This window comes from Phodopus roborovskii, unplaced genomic scaffold, assembly GCF_943737965.1.
Source record: "Phodopus roborovskii unplaced genomic scaffold, PHOROB, whole genome shotgun sequence".
Taxonomy (NCBI): Eukaryota; Metazoa; Chordata; class Mammalia; order Rodentia; family Cricetidae; genus Phodopus; species Phodopus roborovskii.
Window position 1 is genome coordinate 26,170,663 of NW_026126517.1, and position 17,326 is coordinate 26,187,988.

The 17,326-nt window shown below is 41.9% G+C and overlaps 1 protein-coding gene across 1 annotated transcript in view; it reads right to left on the bottom strand.

The window, feature by feature from the left end:
• The window catches only part of Htr3b (5-hydroxytryptamine receptor 3B), a 29,526-nt gene that overhangs the window by 3,767 nt on the left and 8,433 nt on the right, over positions 1-17,326 (bottom strand). The window contains exons 3-6 of the mRNA XM_051197021.1: positions 8,481-8,525; positions 8,122-8,231; positions 7,329-7,498; positions 5,803-5,960 (exon numbers count right to left, since the gene is read on the bottom strand). Of these exons, the coding sequence (XP_051052978.1) occupies positions 5,803-5,960; positions 7,329-7,498; positions 8,122-8,231; positions 8,481-8,525 (483 nt within the window). The remainder of the gene's footprint in view (positions 1-5,802; positions 5,961-7,328; positions 7,499-8,121; positions 8,232-8,480; positions 8,526-17,326) is intronic.

Here is a 17,326-nt window from a genome sequence, read left to right on the forward strand (position 1 = left end):
CAGCCTTTAATGTTCTGGGGATTGAACTCAGGTCCTTCCATTTGCCAATCAAGCCCTCTACCAACTGAGGTATCTCCTCAGCTCCTCCTCTTTCTTTTCTTTCTTTTTTTCTTTCTTTCTTTTTTTTTTTTAAGAAGCAGGGTGCTTTTGTCTTGCCAAACAGCCCAGGTACAATTGAGCTATTATGCTTTGAAATAAGGTTTGGGTGTAATTAGCACAGGTGCACCCAGATGCACACGCATAATATAAATCTAGGCTGAAACCAAAAGTAAGTTGTGTGGTTCCTTGAAGATCATGGTTTCCAAGAAAGTATATATTTATCAGGCTAAAGTTTCCTGAGGTTTTAGGGATTGAGAGAGGTCTGAAAAGAATTGTGATGTTCGTGGGCTTTTGACCTGTGCATCTATACACAGTCCTGAACTTGGAAAGACCTTCACTGGGTCTCAGTAGACACTGGAAGCAGAAGGAAAAGACACAGGTAGCCCATTAGGTAATTAGCTTCTGCTGTGACATAAAACAAAGAAACTTCCCTATTTCCATCTATCTTATAAAACTGGAAGCTGACTACGCCTTCTAAAACTACTTCATGTATATTCTCCTGTCTTTAGCGAGCATGTTACCATTCTTAACAGAAACCAAGTAGTACCACAGTTTGGGGTTTCTTCTAGAATAAAGGACCCACCTTTTTCTTTGCTTTAGAGGCAATGCCTTCTTAGGATTAAATTAATGTTCTCTACAAGCCTGGTATAGCCAAAAAGAAAAAGACATGAAAATAAAACAAACCTCTAATTTTATTTTTGCTTTCCGCAATTTTTATTGTTATCTCAGCCAATCTTCAGCTTTCTTTTTCTTTGTTCAACAAACATTGAGCATAAAGAGGCTAACACACTACTATAAATATTAGAGATATTGTGCTAAGAGCAGGGCAAGTCCCTGTCCTTGCTTAGTTTTATAAGTTCAGGAACCAGACTCTGGTGACTGGTGTTTGGTAAGTCTATGGGGCAGAAAGAAAACTTGCTCCAGAATGAACCAAAACCAGAGTCCTTATCTCATTTGCATGATGACACTAAAGACTTCTAAGCTTAGCACTATTTTATGCAAAGATTGAACCTAGGACTTCCTGCATGCTAGACAAATACTCTACCGACTGAACTATAGCTCCTTGGGTGGATTTTAATGTGTATGATAAACACCAAGGCCTTTCTTATTCACCTCTGTCCCTTATATGTCTATCATTGTCTTTGTTCGCTTAAATAGTCAATTTGACACAGCCTAGAGCCATTGGAGAAGAAAGCCTTGACCAAGAAATTGTCTAGATCAGATGGGTCTGTAGGCATGTCTGGAAGAGATCATCTTGATTATTACTTGGTACAGGAGGGCCCTGCCTATTGTGGGTGGCACCATCCCTAGGCAGATGGCCCTGATCTATATAAGAAAACTAGCTAAGCATGAGCCTGGGAATGAACAAACCAGAGAGCAAACCAGCAAGCAGATTTCCTCTATGATTTCTACCTTAGTTTGCTGCCCTGAGTTCCTATCCTGACTTCCTTCGATGATAGATTGTAACCTGGAAGTATGAACCAAATGAACCCTTTCCTCTCCAAGAAGCTTTTGGTCACACTACTTTGCCCAGCAACAGAGATCAAACTCCAACAGTCACTGATGCTGAAGAGATGTTCACTGAACTACATCGGGGTCTTTTAACAATGCTACTTTTAGTTTCAATAGACTGGAGATGTGAGATTAGCCCAATGGTGGGCATCCCATTGGGGTCAGTCTTCATATGGACATCCTCTCATAGATCACTCGAGAACCCATGACTCTTGCTTCTGCTCAGAGGAATGCATTACCTTCTCAGTGTGACACTGTTCTCTGTAAGTCTACCCTACCCAGAGCCCATCATTCCTAATGGACTAGAGGAGTTGGTTCTTTAAATTCCACAGAAAAGAAAGAAAAGGCACTTTAGTTTCAGCCTGTGTTCTCCATTAGACACCCTTCAGGTGTTAGCAATATTATGCCACAATTTCATTATCCATTAAAGCCAGGTAATAATAAGTACACAAAGGTATTTGGAGCCTATTGATGTTAATGAAAGAGATCAATCTAATTCAGAATGTGTGTGTGGAGAGCTCCTTGGAGATGGAATAGGCCCCAAGGTTAGCCTCTAATTGCCTCCTTGATGGTAGACCCCACCAGTACTCAATTTTGCATGACCGTCTTTATGACATACTTGAAATTTTGACGCCCAGACTCACGTACCATACAGAAGCCTGTTTTCCTCCCCTCCCAAGTCCCTCCTCACACCCCTAGTTCAGAAGGAATGGGAAAGTTGTTGCCATTTAAATGAGAGCCTTGTACCAGAGTGAGGGCTTTGGGGATGTAGACTGTCGGTTGGGCTAGATTAGCAGAAATTTTGTGATTCTGGTATTCCTTGAGCAACCCTAGGATGATTCTAGAACTTAAGATTCCCCCCCTTCTTCCCTCCCTCCTCCTTCTTGAAAGGCTATCCTGTCAAGTATGAGCTACATTCACATTATTGATGAAGAGATTTTGAAGGACACCAGAATGCCTTGGGTCCTAAATTTGGATCATTCGATGGAAATCTCAATAAAACCACCCTAACCTAGAAAAGACATGAGAATCATGATAGAAAAAGGGAGAGCAGGGCATCTCTCTTTCCCAAATCCCCTTTTCATTTCCTCAGTACTCTGTGAGTTTCCAGTGCCTGGTGAGTCTCTTACTCAGTGTCAAAGCATCTTGATCGGCCCTTTCCATCCAAAATGACTTCTAGATTTTCTCCCTACCTCTGCCCACTCCTACAAGGTCATACAGAAACTAAATCTCCATCCTGCTGTTTTCTGGGAACCAGTACCTCTAATAATGTATTGGAAGTAATCTCCTTTCCCATGGCTGTTGGATTGGGTCCCAGGTTATGCCCAAACATCCTTGTACGGAGGAGAGCTTTGTCTGAGCCCCCTGTGGAATGTAGTCAGATTCTAAAGCATCAGTGGTACCCTGTGATAAACAGCACATGTCCTAGCACCAGTGGCTGTGATTGTGTTAGCTGGAGCTAATGGCACCCTGAACATTTGATGCCAGATAAATGGTAGTGGTAGCCACGTGTGTTAGCATGGGATGATGCTGTGTTTCTAAGAGAATGTTGTCTCTCTTGCCTGTTCCAACTGTCCCCAGTTTGGTCTGTGGCACAGCAAGTGATTAGATTAAGAGCAAGTACACTGCACAGAATTGAACTCCCCACACTACAATACTGGCCAAGGGCTTTTGAATAGCACCAAGATGCCTTGGATGCTAAATGTGGAATGTCTTATGTGGTATGAAAACAATGAAGCCAGGCATGGCTTCAGCCATGAGGAAAGGAGGGAGATAAAACCAGCGAGGGTTATGGAACATGTGAGTCTTTCCAAAGCTGCAGGATCACTTCTGAGTCTGGCTAAAATTATCTGTAACTTTACTCAGGGTGCTTGTTTGTTTGTTTTGTGGGATTTAGTTCCAGAGAATCAGGTGAAAGCTTGCCTTTCCATGTAACCCACCTTAGTCCTCAGGGCAAAAACACCTTGAAGAAAACTTCCAGGACATGAAATCAAATACAAGTATCCTACCTCTAGCATGCCTCCATAGAAACACCATAACAAAGAGAAGTGTGGTGATGAAGAGGGCAAAGGAACTGGACCATGGTTCCTACATGGAGGGACGCCTGCTGTGAAACAGTACTTACCTTCTCTCCCATTCCAAATGGACCCAGCTCTCAAGAAGACAAGCTAATATTTAGGGGGAAAGATGACATGTAATGGCAGAGAGAGAGGGGGAGAGAGAGAGAGCAAGAGAGCACACAGGACATACCCACACTCACACTCCCATTTACTTTACCTGCTGTCTCTTGCCTTTGTCTGTCTCCGTGCAGTGTAGGTAATGATGTGTGCAGCACTCCATGGAGTGCTTGGTAGGTGACTGGTTCCACCTTGTACTTGCCATTCCCTCACATTTCCCTTTAATGCTCTCCATTATTTGGGCTGCATTAATAATGTTTGCAGGCTGATATCTTTAAAATTAATGAGGTGTTTACTCTTAGCCAAGAAACTCATTGAAATTAAAAAAAAAAAAAAAAAAAAGCTTTCTTCCTCCCTTACTCTCCTTCTCTTACTAAAAACGAGTGGACAAGAACTGGGGATGTGGCTCAGTGGTAGGGTACTTGCCTAGAGTGAGCAAGGCCCTTGTTGAGCCCTAGGATCACAAAACAAAGAAGAAAGAAACAATGGGCAGGCAGGTAGGCCACAATGGACACTTGGTTGAATTGTAAGTTAGAAAGAATTTCAGTGTAAAATCCCTGCTCCACAGGCATGTTTTGTGATGGGTTACAAGTCAAGGCATAGCTGTGAGGGAGGCTCAAACCCTGGTGCTTTCATGCTCTGGCTTAACAGGAGTTTTTCCAGATAAACACACACCTTTCAACCAATGGAGGCTACTCATGCCCTCAGGAACAGCTGATCTCAGTCTGGTCTGTAGGCACCTCATCCCCAAGGCTGATTCTGGAGGCATCCATGTCATGTGCACTCCTAACCAGTTTGCAGTATCTGTTTTTCAACGGAATTTATTCTTTGTCATGAATACCATCCTCCCACCCTGTCACAAACACCACCTTCACTCTGTGCAGTAAAGCAGGGCTCGCCGCCGAATTCTAGTGCTGAGAGTCTGCCTGTGATGTGAACCTGCCTCTGACCACAGCAGGGTGGTTTGCTGGGAAAGTCCAAGGAGCAGAAAAAGTGGTGAGCATCCTGTCCTTCACCCAGAGCTCCTCAAGACAGACACATTTCCCTGGGTACAGTTTGGACAAGAACGCTCCTGGGGATACAGCAGAGCACCATGGGTTCCACCAAGCCCTGCTCAGCAGTATGCTCTCTGTGTCTGTCTACATATCTTTTTCTTTCTTCCTTCCTTTCTTTCTTTCTTCCTTTCTTTTCCTTTCTTTCTTTCTCTCTCTTCCTTCCTTTCTTGCTCTCTTTTTTTCTTTCTCCTTCTTTTTCCTTGTATTGTCTTCCTTCTTCCCTCCCTTGTTCCCTCCCTCTACCCATCCATGCATTCATCTCTTCCTCCCTCTCCTTTCCTTTTCTTTCTTTTTCATAAAATAGGGTCTTATGTAGCTCAGGATGGCCTCAAAGTCAATCCTAGTCCTCTGGCCTCCACCTTCCTAGTGCCCATATCTCAGGTGTGCATCACCATGCTGGGTTTATGTGTGCCTGTGATCAGCTCCAGGGAATCCATGTAAGTTACCAACTCAGCAATGTCCTCAGCCCCACTCTGTTTCTAAGGGTTATGCAGATGACTATCAGCTCATCCCTTTAGATATTCAAGTTAGTAATACGTTCATTCTATGCATCTACATCTGAAATTAATTGATAATGTTCTCAATTAAAAATGGGACAATTATGTTGATGAGACAGTTTTTGTTGTTGTTGTTTTGTTTTTTTCCAATTCACTATAATGCTGATAGTGTGTATATTGCTTTGGGTTTTATTCCCAGTGGCAATTGAAAATGGTAATGTTTGTGTAAGCCACAAGATTTGAAGACTTCTGCTGTGAGATGGAGTCTGCACACCATTCTCTCTGATTACCATGGTAGCTGGGTAGCCTGAGATCTCTGCTCTTAGACACTGCAGCATAGGGGAAAGGGCCATCCCAACACACTGCTCCCAGGTGATAATGAGGATATGCATTAGAGCAGATTCCACAGCTCAATAGAGAAGGCCAGGGAGCACAAGGATGTGGGTACAAAGGAGTACCTACATTAAACTGAATCTGGGCAAAGTTTCCAGTGCTTCTCCGCAGGATGTGATATGTGGAGGACACTGAAAGAAGTTGCCACTCAGTGTCATTCAGAAATGCCCTTTTGTCATTCTTGATGTCTTCTCTATTCCTCAGGAAGCCCAGGTCTATGTCTTCCACTGAAAAAAATAACAGAAATAATCAACTTCCTGGGGGAGAAAGAGGAGCCAGCACCTCCTGCTTCCCCAATCCCCAGCTTTAGCCCTTCTTTTCATCCTGATCCACACACACACAGTATTACTGATATTTGAGTTACAGAGTAGAGACAGGAGACAAAAATATTTCTAATCTTTTATTAACCTATACATTTAGAGTTGGAGCCTGCTCTCTATGCCGTATCCTGTGTCTTTTAGAACATTCTCAATAGTGATAGAATCCTGATAGCATAATAACAAATTAACAGGACTAATGGGTTATAACATTGTACTTTGTCTGGATTCTAGAAAAATCCACTGCAATAATCCATCTTTTTAATTGTTCTTTTGTTCTTTTTTTTCTTGTTTTTGTTGAGCTATACATTTTTCCCTCGCTCCCCTTCCCTCCTCCCTTCTCCCCCTTCCACGCTCCCCCCCCCCTCACAATTTACTCAGGAGATCTTGTCTTGTTTTTCATTCCTAGGTGGATCCATGCATGTCTTTCTTAGGGTCCTCCTTGTTTCCTAGCTTCTCTGGGATTATGTACAATAGGCTGATTATCTTTTGCTTTATGTCTAATATCCACAAATACATACTATCTTTGTCTTACTGAGTATAGGTTACTTCACTCAGGATTGTTTTTTCTAGTTCCCTCCATTTGCCTGCAAATTTCAAGATGTCTTTTTTTTTTTTTTTTTTTAACTGCTGAGTAGTATTCCACTATGTAAATGTACAATATTTTCTTTATCCATTTTTTGGTTGAGGAGCATCTAGGTTGTTTCCAGGTTCTGGTTATTATAAATAATGCTGCTATAAACATAGTTGAGCAAATGTTCTTGTGGTGTAAGTATGCATCCTTTGGGTATATGCCCAAAAGTGGTATTGCTGGGTCATTTTCTGAGAAACTGCCATACTGATTTCCAAAGCAGCTGTACAAGTTTTCACTCCCACCAGCAATGGAGGAATGTTTCCCCTTACTCCACATCATCCTCTCCAGCATAAGCTGTCATCAGTGTTTTGATATTGGCCAGGAGTGAGGTGCTATCTCACTGTTGTTTTGATTTGCATTTCTCTGATGGCTAAGGATGTTGAGCATTAATAATACATTTTCTGAGGCAGGGTCTCATGCGTCCCAAGTAAACTCAAGCTCTCTCTACAGCCAAGGATCTTGAATTTCTCATCCTCCTGCCTCCATCGCCAAAGTGTTGGGATTTCAATCATGTGCTACTACATCCATCTGAGGTTTAGATTTTTAAACAATCAAACATGTGTAAGAATAGAATAGATCTGAAGTTCATATCATTTCACCTACGTATGCCTACACAGCATAGGTATTCCCAGCAGATTGTGTACCTGTGTGCAGAATGCTATTGAAGGTAAGACTGCAGTTCTGGATGTCAAAGGGAAAAGCATATGTCTGCAAACTGCATGCAGAGACCACTTGGATGGGCTTGTGGTTACTAATGGTTCCAGAAGAGTTCACATACACATAGGGGAGGTCAGGAGATCTTTCGAGGTCCACACTATATGAAACACAAGAGAACCTGTTATGTAGAGGACCTTAGTAATTTCCAAACATACACAGAGACGACTGTAAGGTGGCAGTGACCATGAGACCCAAAGTGAGATTTAGAAGAAAAGAAAAAGGATAGAATTATATTTCCTATGAGATGATTCACTCTGACAGACACTCTCAGAAATTGACTCAACTGCATAAATAGTAACTCCAAGCACCACTAATCAAATATTTATCTTTTAAAAAAATTACTTTATTTTAAATTATATGTATACAGGGATGGTATGCTCATGTGAGTACAGGTGCCCACAGAGACCTGAAGAGAACATCAGATCCCCAAAAGGTGAGTTACAGGAGGTTATGAGCTACCCAATGTAGGTGCTAAGAACCAAAACCCTAGTCTTCTAGAAAAGCAGTACAGATTCTTAACTACTAAGCCATCTCTCCATCCTCCAAATCTGTATCCTAAATGATGTCAACTCATGGTAATTCCATCCTGAATATCCCCAATAGTATAACCCCAGTAACTGGAGAAAACAAAAGTATAACAATGACTAAAAGTAATTGGCATTTGACCTGAACAGGTAAATTAACCCAAAGGTCACAGAAATACAACCCTAGAATACTTACAACTCATTAATGATGATATCAGGTGCCCAGATGGCACTGAGAGGGAGAGAGATTTCTTGAATCTCATCAAACAGGCTAGAGTTCCAGGACAAAAACTCATCATTCCAAACCTGTTAGGAGTAACCAAGCAGGATACAACAACATGAGAAAGCCTCAGTGCACTGACATAACTGAGTACTGATCCAATTCATCAGCCCAAAATCCAGTCTACAGCTACATCCTTGCATGGATTCTGATAAACTAGGCCTACTCTGGGCTAAGGGACTATGCCTGGAGATAGGACCCCCCCCCAGAACAGCTACTTTTTGAGGTGTATCCCACCTCAGGTACCCAACACGCAAAGAAGAAAGGGCAGTTACCTCTCGGTACCACAGGCTTGTCTTTAATTTTTGATTCTGTACGTCCTGTAGAGCAAGGAAAGAACATCCACACAGAATCTAAGCACATGAGAGAGCAAAGGCAAGTTCAGAAGCATCCCCACAAAATCTTAGCACATCAATTATCAGAGGCAAGTGCAACCATCCGACAGTTTAAGAGGGAGGAAAATCAAACCCAACCAACCAAGGCTGATTTTAAAAACATTACCTAGCCTCCTTGATACCCTAGTATTCCCACTTCCTGCTTATCATGCACACCTGTGGCTTTGAATGTGGCTCTATTATCCAGGACAAAATAGCACTCTAACTGCACTTAACATTTTGAGTGATTTTCTAATCTCTTTTCCAGCTCTAATTAGTTACTCTGCCATTAATCAAACTAAAAAAATGATATGTAAGTCTTAGCCAATATGGAGCTGAAAAGATGAGACCAAGCTCCTACTTCTAATCAAGGTATTATTCATAATCTTTCAATGAAAGCTATCTGCACTGACACACGCAGCCATTTCTGCTAAGTTACTTTGTGTTTAAATTTGTTTGCTTGTGAAACAGACTGATGAGCTCAATATAGGTGAGGTACACTTTCCTGACAACAGATGTGGTTTTCCATGTCTGCAATAACTCAGTGATCTTTTTTTTTTTTTAATTAAGTCTCTATGTGTGTAAGACTTATACCTTCATATGTGTCTGAGCCCCATGTTCATGCCTGGTACCATAAAAAGCCAGAAAATAACATTGGACTCCATGAAATTGGAGCTACAGATGACTATGAGCTACCATGTGGGTGATGGGAATTGAATCCAGATCTTTTGGAAGAGCAGCCAGTGTTCTTAACCATTGAGCCACCTCTCCAGCCTTTTGGTGATATTTTTGTTAAAGATCTCCTCCCAAACAGCAGCAACAATGAGGGAACCGTCTTTCCCAGCATTTTTCATATCTAACCTAGTAAAGGACATTCCAAAAATAAGATGTTCTTGGGGTGAAAGACCCCCAAGAGACCCCAAGAGTTCGGAGCCTATCAGGGGGGAAGGCTCTTGCCCCCAAGAGACAAGACCAGACCACTGGATGCAAGTTCAAGAGGTTATTTATTGCTTACACAGGTACACAGTCTTTCGGGGGACTGAGTGTGCCGAGGTTAAAACTCAGGCAGTTTATATAGGGTTGGGGTGGCAAGAAGCAGGCTTACAGAAGCAGAAGCATGGTTACAGGGATTTCATTGGCCCATTCAATTAAGGCAATTGGGGTTAACCAAGGACAGAGTTGCTTATTCGGGTTGGGCACAAAGAATACAAAGAATTCACTTATGACTATCTCAGCACTCTGGTGGTCTCGATAGAATGCTCCCAGGACCTTCTGTTCCCAGATATTGTCCTGCTGACCTTGCTTTGGTCCAAGCCGCAGACCACAGATACCTGGTTGGTGTTGGATGAGAGCAGCACCTAGTTCCCTCCTGTACTTTTCTCATAACTTGACCTTGGCAAACTGGAAAGAGCAGTTCAAACAGGCAATATGCATAGTGGGGGTCTTTCACGGGATTAAAAGAGAAGGGTTATTTCACACATATATTATCTAACAACTGTTAACTATAAAACTGGATCACAAGCCTGAATGTTTGAGCTAAGACTAGATAACTCAGACCCTTGGGACTTTGAATTACATGATGCTTTCTTAGAAAGCAGAAGCAACAAATGAAAAAAGTGTGATTCTTTTTATCAAAATTAAAAATGTTCATGTGGGATAAAGATATGGCTGAGCAGTTAAGAGAATTTGCTGCTCTTTCAAAGGACCTGAGTTTGGTTCTCATACCCACATCTGGCAGCTCACAACCACTACTGACTAGTTTGTAGAGCTCTGATGGCCTCTTCTGACCTGCGTAAACAGCTGCACACATGAAGACATGCAGGCACACACACACACACACACACACACACACACACAAATAAATATAAATATTCTAGGACTGGAGAGATGGCTCACCAGTTGAGAGAGCCTTTTGCTCTTTCAGGACCTAACACCCTCTTCTGGATTCCCGGGGCACTGTGTGCATGTGGTGCATGGATATATGTGCAGTGCAGGCAAACACTCATGTACTTTAAATAAAATTAAATTTTTAAAAAAATTATAAAGGTAGACAAAGTTGACAAAAATGAGGCAATATAATGTTAACTTATAATCGATCTTTATGTGTGTTGAGTGTAGGCAGGTATATGCCGTGGCACACATGTTGAACTCAGAGAACAACTTTTTCAATGATCAGTTCTTGTCTTCCACTGTGAGTTCCCAAGTGGAACAAGTGCTTTGACCCACTGAGCCATCTCACCAGCCCCATGACATTATACCACAAACCAAAGAAACACAAACATTCATGAAAGACTCTTGGAACAACTGCATACCAAAGGACCAGGAAACCTAGGGCAGATGGGTGAGTTGCTAAAACAATGTATCAAAGTTGAACCACAAACTCACCACTCCTTGTAATCCTATCACTTGGGAGGCAGAGGCAGGAGGAACCAGTATTCAAAGCCATCATCTGCATCAGGATCGCCTAAAGTATGTGAGACCCAGTCTTTAGAACCTAATCAGGGAGCTAGAGAGATAGCTTAGTGATTGAAAGTGCTCTTGCAGAAGACCTGAGTTTAGTGCCTTATGCCCCATCTCCCAAGTGCTAGAATTACAGGCATGCACCACCATGCACAATTTATGCCAGGGTGAGGAAAAGAATCTAGGGGCTTCTTGTAAACTAAGCAAGCACTCCCCAGCTGTGCTGCCTCCCAAACCCAAAGGAAACACAATACATTTTTTTGGATTAAAGTTTCCTCTTTTCACAATCAAGAAAGTGGGTTGCTACTGAATATGCACCTCCAGGTACAGTGGGAAGGAAGAAAGTGAGCAGGCAAAGACCCCTGCTTCCAGGCTCAATAAAAACTGCTTTGAACTCACTGGTTCTACAGATTTTTATGGACTTTAAATAGATACTTGAGAGAGGCAGGTTTTAAAGTGGTATGCAAAGTGAAAAGATTGAATTCACAAATATTTCCCCAAGGAACAGCTTGTAGAAGGACCAGTGGGGACCCCCAGCCAAGATTGGCTCAGCAGGGGTTCTGGAGGTTTTTTTTTTTTTTTTTTTTTTTTTTTTGTCCTCTACTGAGCACCCAAGATTAGGGGGTACTTACTGCTCACTTCCCTTCTTTGGGAAATGCATGAGCCACGTGATTATGGAATTGAACATAGCTGTTAACAACGCTTACAGGATACTTTTTTTAAATACTAAAATTACACTTGTGTCTGTGTGTCTGTGTATACACACACACACACACACACACACACACACACACACACACCAAAGCGTGAGTGTGAAGGTCAGAGTATAACTTTGGAACTGGGTTTCCTCCTTTTTCTATGTGGGTTCTGAGGATGGAACACAGTTCTTCAGGCTTGGAGGCAAGCTCCTCTACCTGCTGAGGGTCTCAGGGTAATATCTTTTTTTGAACATCTCCATGGTTCTTACTGACTTCTCTGCCGCTGTCATAGCACCCTATAAACATTCTCTCATTGATCCGGATAGCTGGGAAGAGGGGTCTCTTTCTGTTTCCATGGCTCCCTTTTGTTACTGTTTGATCCAGTTGACTCTGATGGCCATATTGATATACTTTCACTTTTTCACTTATTTTTCCCTTCTTGCCTATTACTTTGTTGTTTTTTTTTTTTTTTTTTTTTTTTTTTTTTTTTTTTTTTTTTTGGTTCTAGAATATTAGAGGGGTGGCTAGGAAGATTGATCATTTGGTCCTAAAGAATGCAATGTCAAAAAGTAGTCTGAGGCTAAAACTAACAATTTTTTTTTTGTGTGTGAAAGAAACAAGTTTCCCAATGCCAGCTGGTGAGTGTAATTGGTTCTCTGGTGGCATTATTCACAGCTCTTCCCTCTGCGTGTCTCTCTTTTTTTCTTTCGATACCTTCCATCTTGCTTGTTAAAAGCAAAGGATATTTCCGAGAATTGGAATTCATTAGTCTTCCTAACAGAGGGAGTCTATTTAGATCTAAATTGGTGGTTAGCAAATATACAGATAATTCCCTCACATTCTTATTTATCTCTCCTAGTTCCGGAGACTATGGAAACAGATGCCTGAACGTCTGGCTGGGAGGCTCCAGTCAATGGACTGGAATACAAAGGTATCCGGGATTCGAATTGACAAAACTCAATAGAAACAAATTGAAACTCTTCACCGTTGAGTAGATTATCTCTATAATCAGATTTCCCTAAGGTACTCATAATACTCAGAAATTCGAAGACAAGACTGTAGGCTTTTCCATAAACAAAACAGGAGGCAAAACATGAGAAGCGAGGGGAGGTGCCGCGATGGGAGCCAGGCCTCGAGTTCTTCATTCAAACACAAGCTGCTGGTAGCACAGCTGCTGACAGGTTTCCGGCAGGTTCGCCGTTCACTGTGGGCACACCCTGGTCTGGACAGAATCTGTGAGCCATTTTATCAGAACCCTCAGAACTGTTCCTATGGCTGCCACTAACTGTTTGTCAAGTGTCTCTGGAGTAACCTAATCATCCATGGAGATAAGCTTAGAAGTAGTGTGGGTTTTGTTTTGTTTTGTTTTTTGCTTTTTTAATTCACTAGCTATTTTACAGTATTGAGCTAGCATCTTGGAAGCAAAATATATTACAGTGCAGCATGTGGTGGGAAATAAGAATACAAGCAACAAAGACTTTCTATCAAGAAACATACTACAAAGTAGGGAATATGTAGATGTAATGACCCATGCTATAACCCCAGAACTCAAAGGGGTGGGTAATGGAACAGCGCAGTTCAGGAAAGTACTTGCCTGATTGTCATACAGTTTTTGACAACTTGACACAAACCTGGACATGAGAAGGGGGAAATCTCAGCTGAGGAAAAGCCTCCATCAGATTGATCTGTGGGCATACCTGGGGGCATGTTTTCTTAATTGCCAATTAGTGAAGGAGAATCTATTTTGGGTGGTACCATCCCTGGACAGGCAGGCCTGGGCTGTATAAGAAAGGTAACTGAGCTAGGCATTGTGGGGCAGGCCTTTAATCTCAGCACTAGGAGGTAGAAAAGAAAGGAAGGAAGGAAGGAAGGAAGGAAGGAAGGAAGGAAGGAAGGAAGGAAAGAAGGAAGGAAGGAAGGAAAACTGAGTAAGCCAGGGGAAGCAATTCAGTAAGCTTCAATTCCTGCCTCCAGGTTCCTGCCTTAGCTTCTCTTTTTGTTGGGCTCTAACCTGTAAGCTAAAAAGCCCTCTCCTCCCCAAGTTGTCTTTGGTCAATGTTTTATCACGGCAACAAAAAGCAAAGTAGGACACATGTGGACATAAGGACGTGAGTTCAATCCCCCAGAACCTATGTTAAAAAAAATAAAAACAGTGGCTCACACTCATAATTCAAGAGCTATGGAGGCAGAGACAGGTGATTCCTAGGGCTCATTGGTGAGCCATCCTTGCCTACTTGATGAGTTCGAGATCAGCAGCGAGAGACTCAGTTTTAAAAAGAAAACAGATAAAGAGAATGGTATATGAGAAATGATAACTGAGGGCCTGTGAAATGGCTCAATAACTTATGATGGCTGCTCCAAAGCTGGGACCCACATAGCAGAAGGAGAGAACTGACACACTTGCACATTGTCACACACACACACACAGAGAGAGAGAGAGAGAGAGAATAAATAGATAAAATATAATTTTTAAAAAAGGAATGGCAGTGAGGTTGCTCTCTGGCTTCCACATGCATCCACAGCACCCACACACAGATCTGCATGAATGGACATGCTTGAATACACACATACACATGCAAAAGAAAATTTACCTAATTATGAGATATGTGTAACCTAGTCTACGTGGGTGGGGGAGCCATATCTTCAGGGTTTTCCTTACCTACAATAATGACTTTATTTTGCTTTCTTTTATCAAGGCAGAATGAGTTAGATTTTAAAAGTTCAGCTTGACATGCTTGCTACAAGGGAAAATATTAATATAAAGACTTTTTTTTTTTTAAAAAAAAAAAAGGTTTTTCGAGACAGGGTTTCTCTGTGTAGCTTTGGAGCTTATCTGGGCACTCATTCTGTAAACAAGGCTGGCCTGGAACTTACAGAGATTCATGTGCCTCTGCCTTCTGAGTGCTGGGATTAAAGTTATGCACCATCATCATCTGGCTAAAAGTTTATTTCTTTTATGTTTTTTTCCAAATAAGCCTCTGAAGTCAAAGATGGGCAGTTCTATTTTTTATCTTAATCAATAAATATCAAATCAAAAGAAAAAGGTTAAGAAAGCAGCTGAGAGCCATCCTAACTCCTCAGAGATCATTATTCCCCTGCCCTGGGGTTTCACGTGACATAGTTCTTCTTGTGTACCATTTATTTATTTGTTTGTTTGTATTTGTTGAGATAGAATTTCTTGCCATCTCTCAAGTTGGCTTCACACTCCCAGCAATCCCCCTGCTTCAGCCTTCCTAGTGCTGAGATCACAGACGTACACCACTCTGGCACTCATATTGTGTATCTTTATTCTGATCATGCTTAACATTGGACTCTAGGAAGCAGGATGGCCATAATAACCCACCGATAACTACAAGGTGAGAAGCTGTATCTCTTCTAGCCAGAGAAAGCATCAGTCACAAGAAATTAAGTCTCCAAAATTCTAGTTCAATATTCAATTAAAAAGAGACTTTAAAAAGGGGAACTTAAAGGGGTTATCTATTAGAAGTGTGTGACACCAGACCTCTTGTGTGGGGATAACTCCTGGCATTAAATTGAACAAACCCATCTAAGGTCATAAGGCTGGTCTATTTACTAGCTTATGGGAAAGTCAAACTGAGGAAGGTGAGACTTAAGGGTTGGAGGGATGGCTCACAGGTTTAGAGCAGGTGCTGCTCTTCCAGGGGACTTGGGTTCTATTGCTGCACCCACATGATGGCTCATAAGTGTCTTGAACTCTGATTCCAGCAGATCACATGCCCTCTCCTGACCTCCACAGGCCAGAAATGCCGGTGATGCAGAGATATACACAAAGACAAATCATTCATACACATAAAATAGAAATAATAAATCTAAAAGGAAAAGTGAAATTGTTGTTGAAAGGAGGAGTTTTGGAAGTGCTATTTATTTTTGATTGTTTGATTGATCAATAGAATCTTGAGTGTTTTAGGATGGCCCTGAACTTCTGATGCTCTTGTTTCTGGCTCCAGAGTGTTAGGGTTACAGCATGCACCACCATGCCTATAATCCTAGCACTCAGGAAGTTGATGCAGGAGGATTGCGACCAGTTCCAGGCTACTCTGGGGTATATAATGAACTCCATTCAGTCCTGGGCTCCATAGCAAGATATTGGTCTCAAAAAACAAACAGGCAGAAAATTGGAGATTCTGTGATCACTAAGATCTCAGCAGAAAAAATGGACAGGGAGACAGAGTCCCAGCATTGAATAAAACCAAGTATGGTGGTGTATGCCTGTAATCCCAGCACTTGGAAGAGAGAGGCAGAAGAATCATGAGTTAAAGGACATCACCAACTACATAGTGAGTTCAAAGTCAGCCTGAGCTACATGAAATCCTAACTCAAATAACTAAAACAAAATATTAAAAATGCTTAAAAATATTCTTTAGCATTTATTAAAAATGTATGTTACCTGAGATAGGGAAGGATATAAGGAACAGAAGAACAAAACCAGAATTCTAGAAACAAACATCGGCATAGTGTTGACAAATGCACAAGATAACCTCAGTTAAAATAGGTTTTCAGACCAGTTAGAAAAAACAAGAGCAATGACCTAGAATACGACAGAGCAAGAGAAGGGAATGGGCTGTCATTATGCACAGAATGTGAGCCCGAGAGAAGTGGCTGCCACACCCACTGGCTCCTTGTAGTAGACTAAATAAAATTGTGTGTGTGTGTGTGTGTGTGTGTGTGTGTGAGTGAGAGAGAGAGAGAGAGAGAGAGAGAGAGAGAGAGAGAAAGAGAGACCTAGCTTTTTTTTTTAAGTGAAATGAGCCAAGTCTGGCCATATGTGTGGTGGTTTATGCCTGTAATCTCAATATTTGGGAGGCTGAGTCAGGAGGATTTGCTAAGAATTGGAGCCTAGTTTGGGCTACATATTGAGATGCTGTCTCTAAAACAAACAAACAAACAAAACGTATCAAAGGTCATGTATATGTGGTTTCATGCTTACGATTTACTCAAAGGATAGATTGAGATTAGGGTTGGGGACACAGCTGAGTTACAGAAGAGTGAGGATCCCACTTAGGATCCTAGAACCACACATATTAGCAAGAACTGTAATCCCAGTTTTCTTATGGTGAGATGAAAGAAAGAAAGAAGCCCAAGGGCCAGTCTGGCACATGCAGAAATGAACAACAGAGACACCCTGTCTCAAACATGGTGGAAGGTAAGGACCAATACCCAAGGTGGTCCTCTGATTTCTATACATGTGCTGTGGCATGTGTGTATAAACACACACACACACACACACACACACACATTTGTAGACAGTTCAGTAGGTGGCATGGGTAGGATTTGTAGGGTTTATTTTATTTTATTGATTGATGCTTATTGATATTGGAGGCCTCAGGCCATTGTGAATGGTGCCAACCCTAGACAGGTAGTTCTAGATATATAAGAAAGCAGACTGAGGAAGTCATGAGGAGCAAGCCAGTAAGCAGCAATCCCTCATGGCCTCTGCCTCAGTTCCTACCTCCAGGTTCCTGCCCCTGCTTGATTTCCTTGCCCTGACTTCCTACAGTATGGGAGTGTGACCTGTCAGCTGCAAGACAAAATAAGCCCTTTCCTCTCCAAGTTGCTTTTAGTCATAGT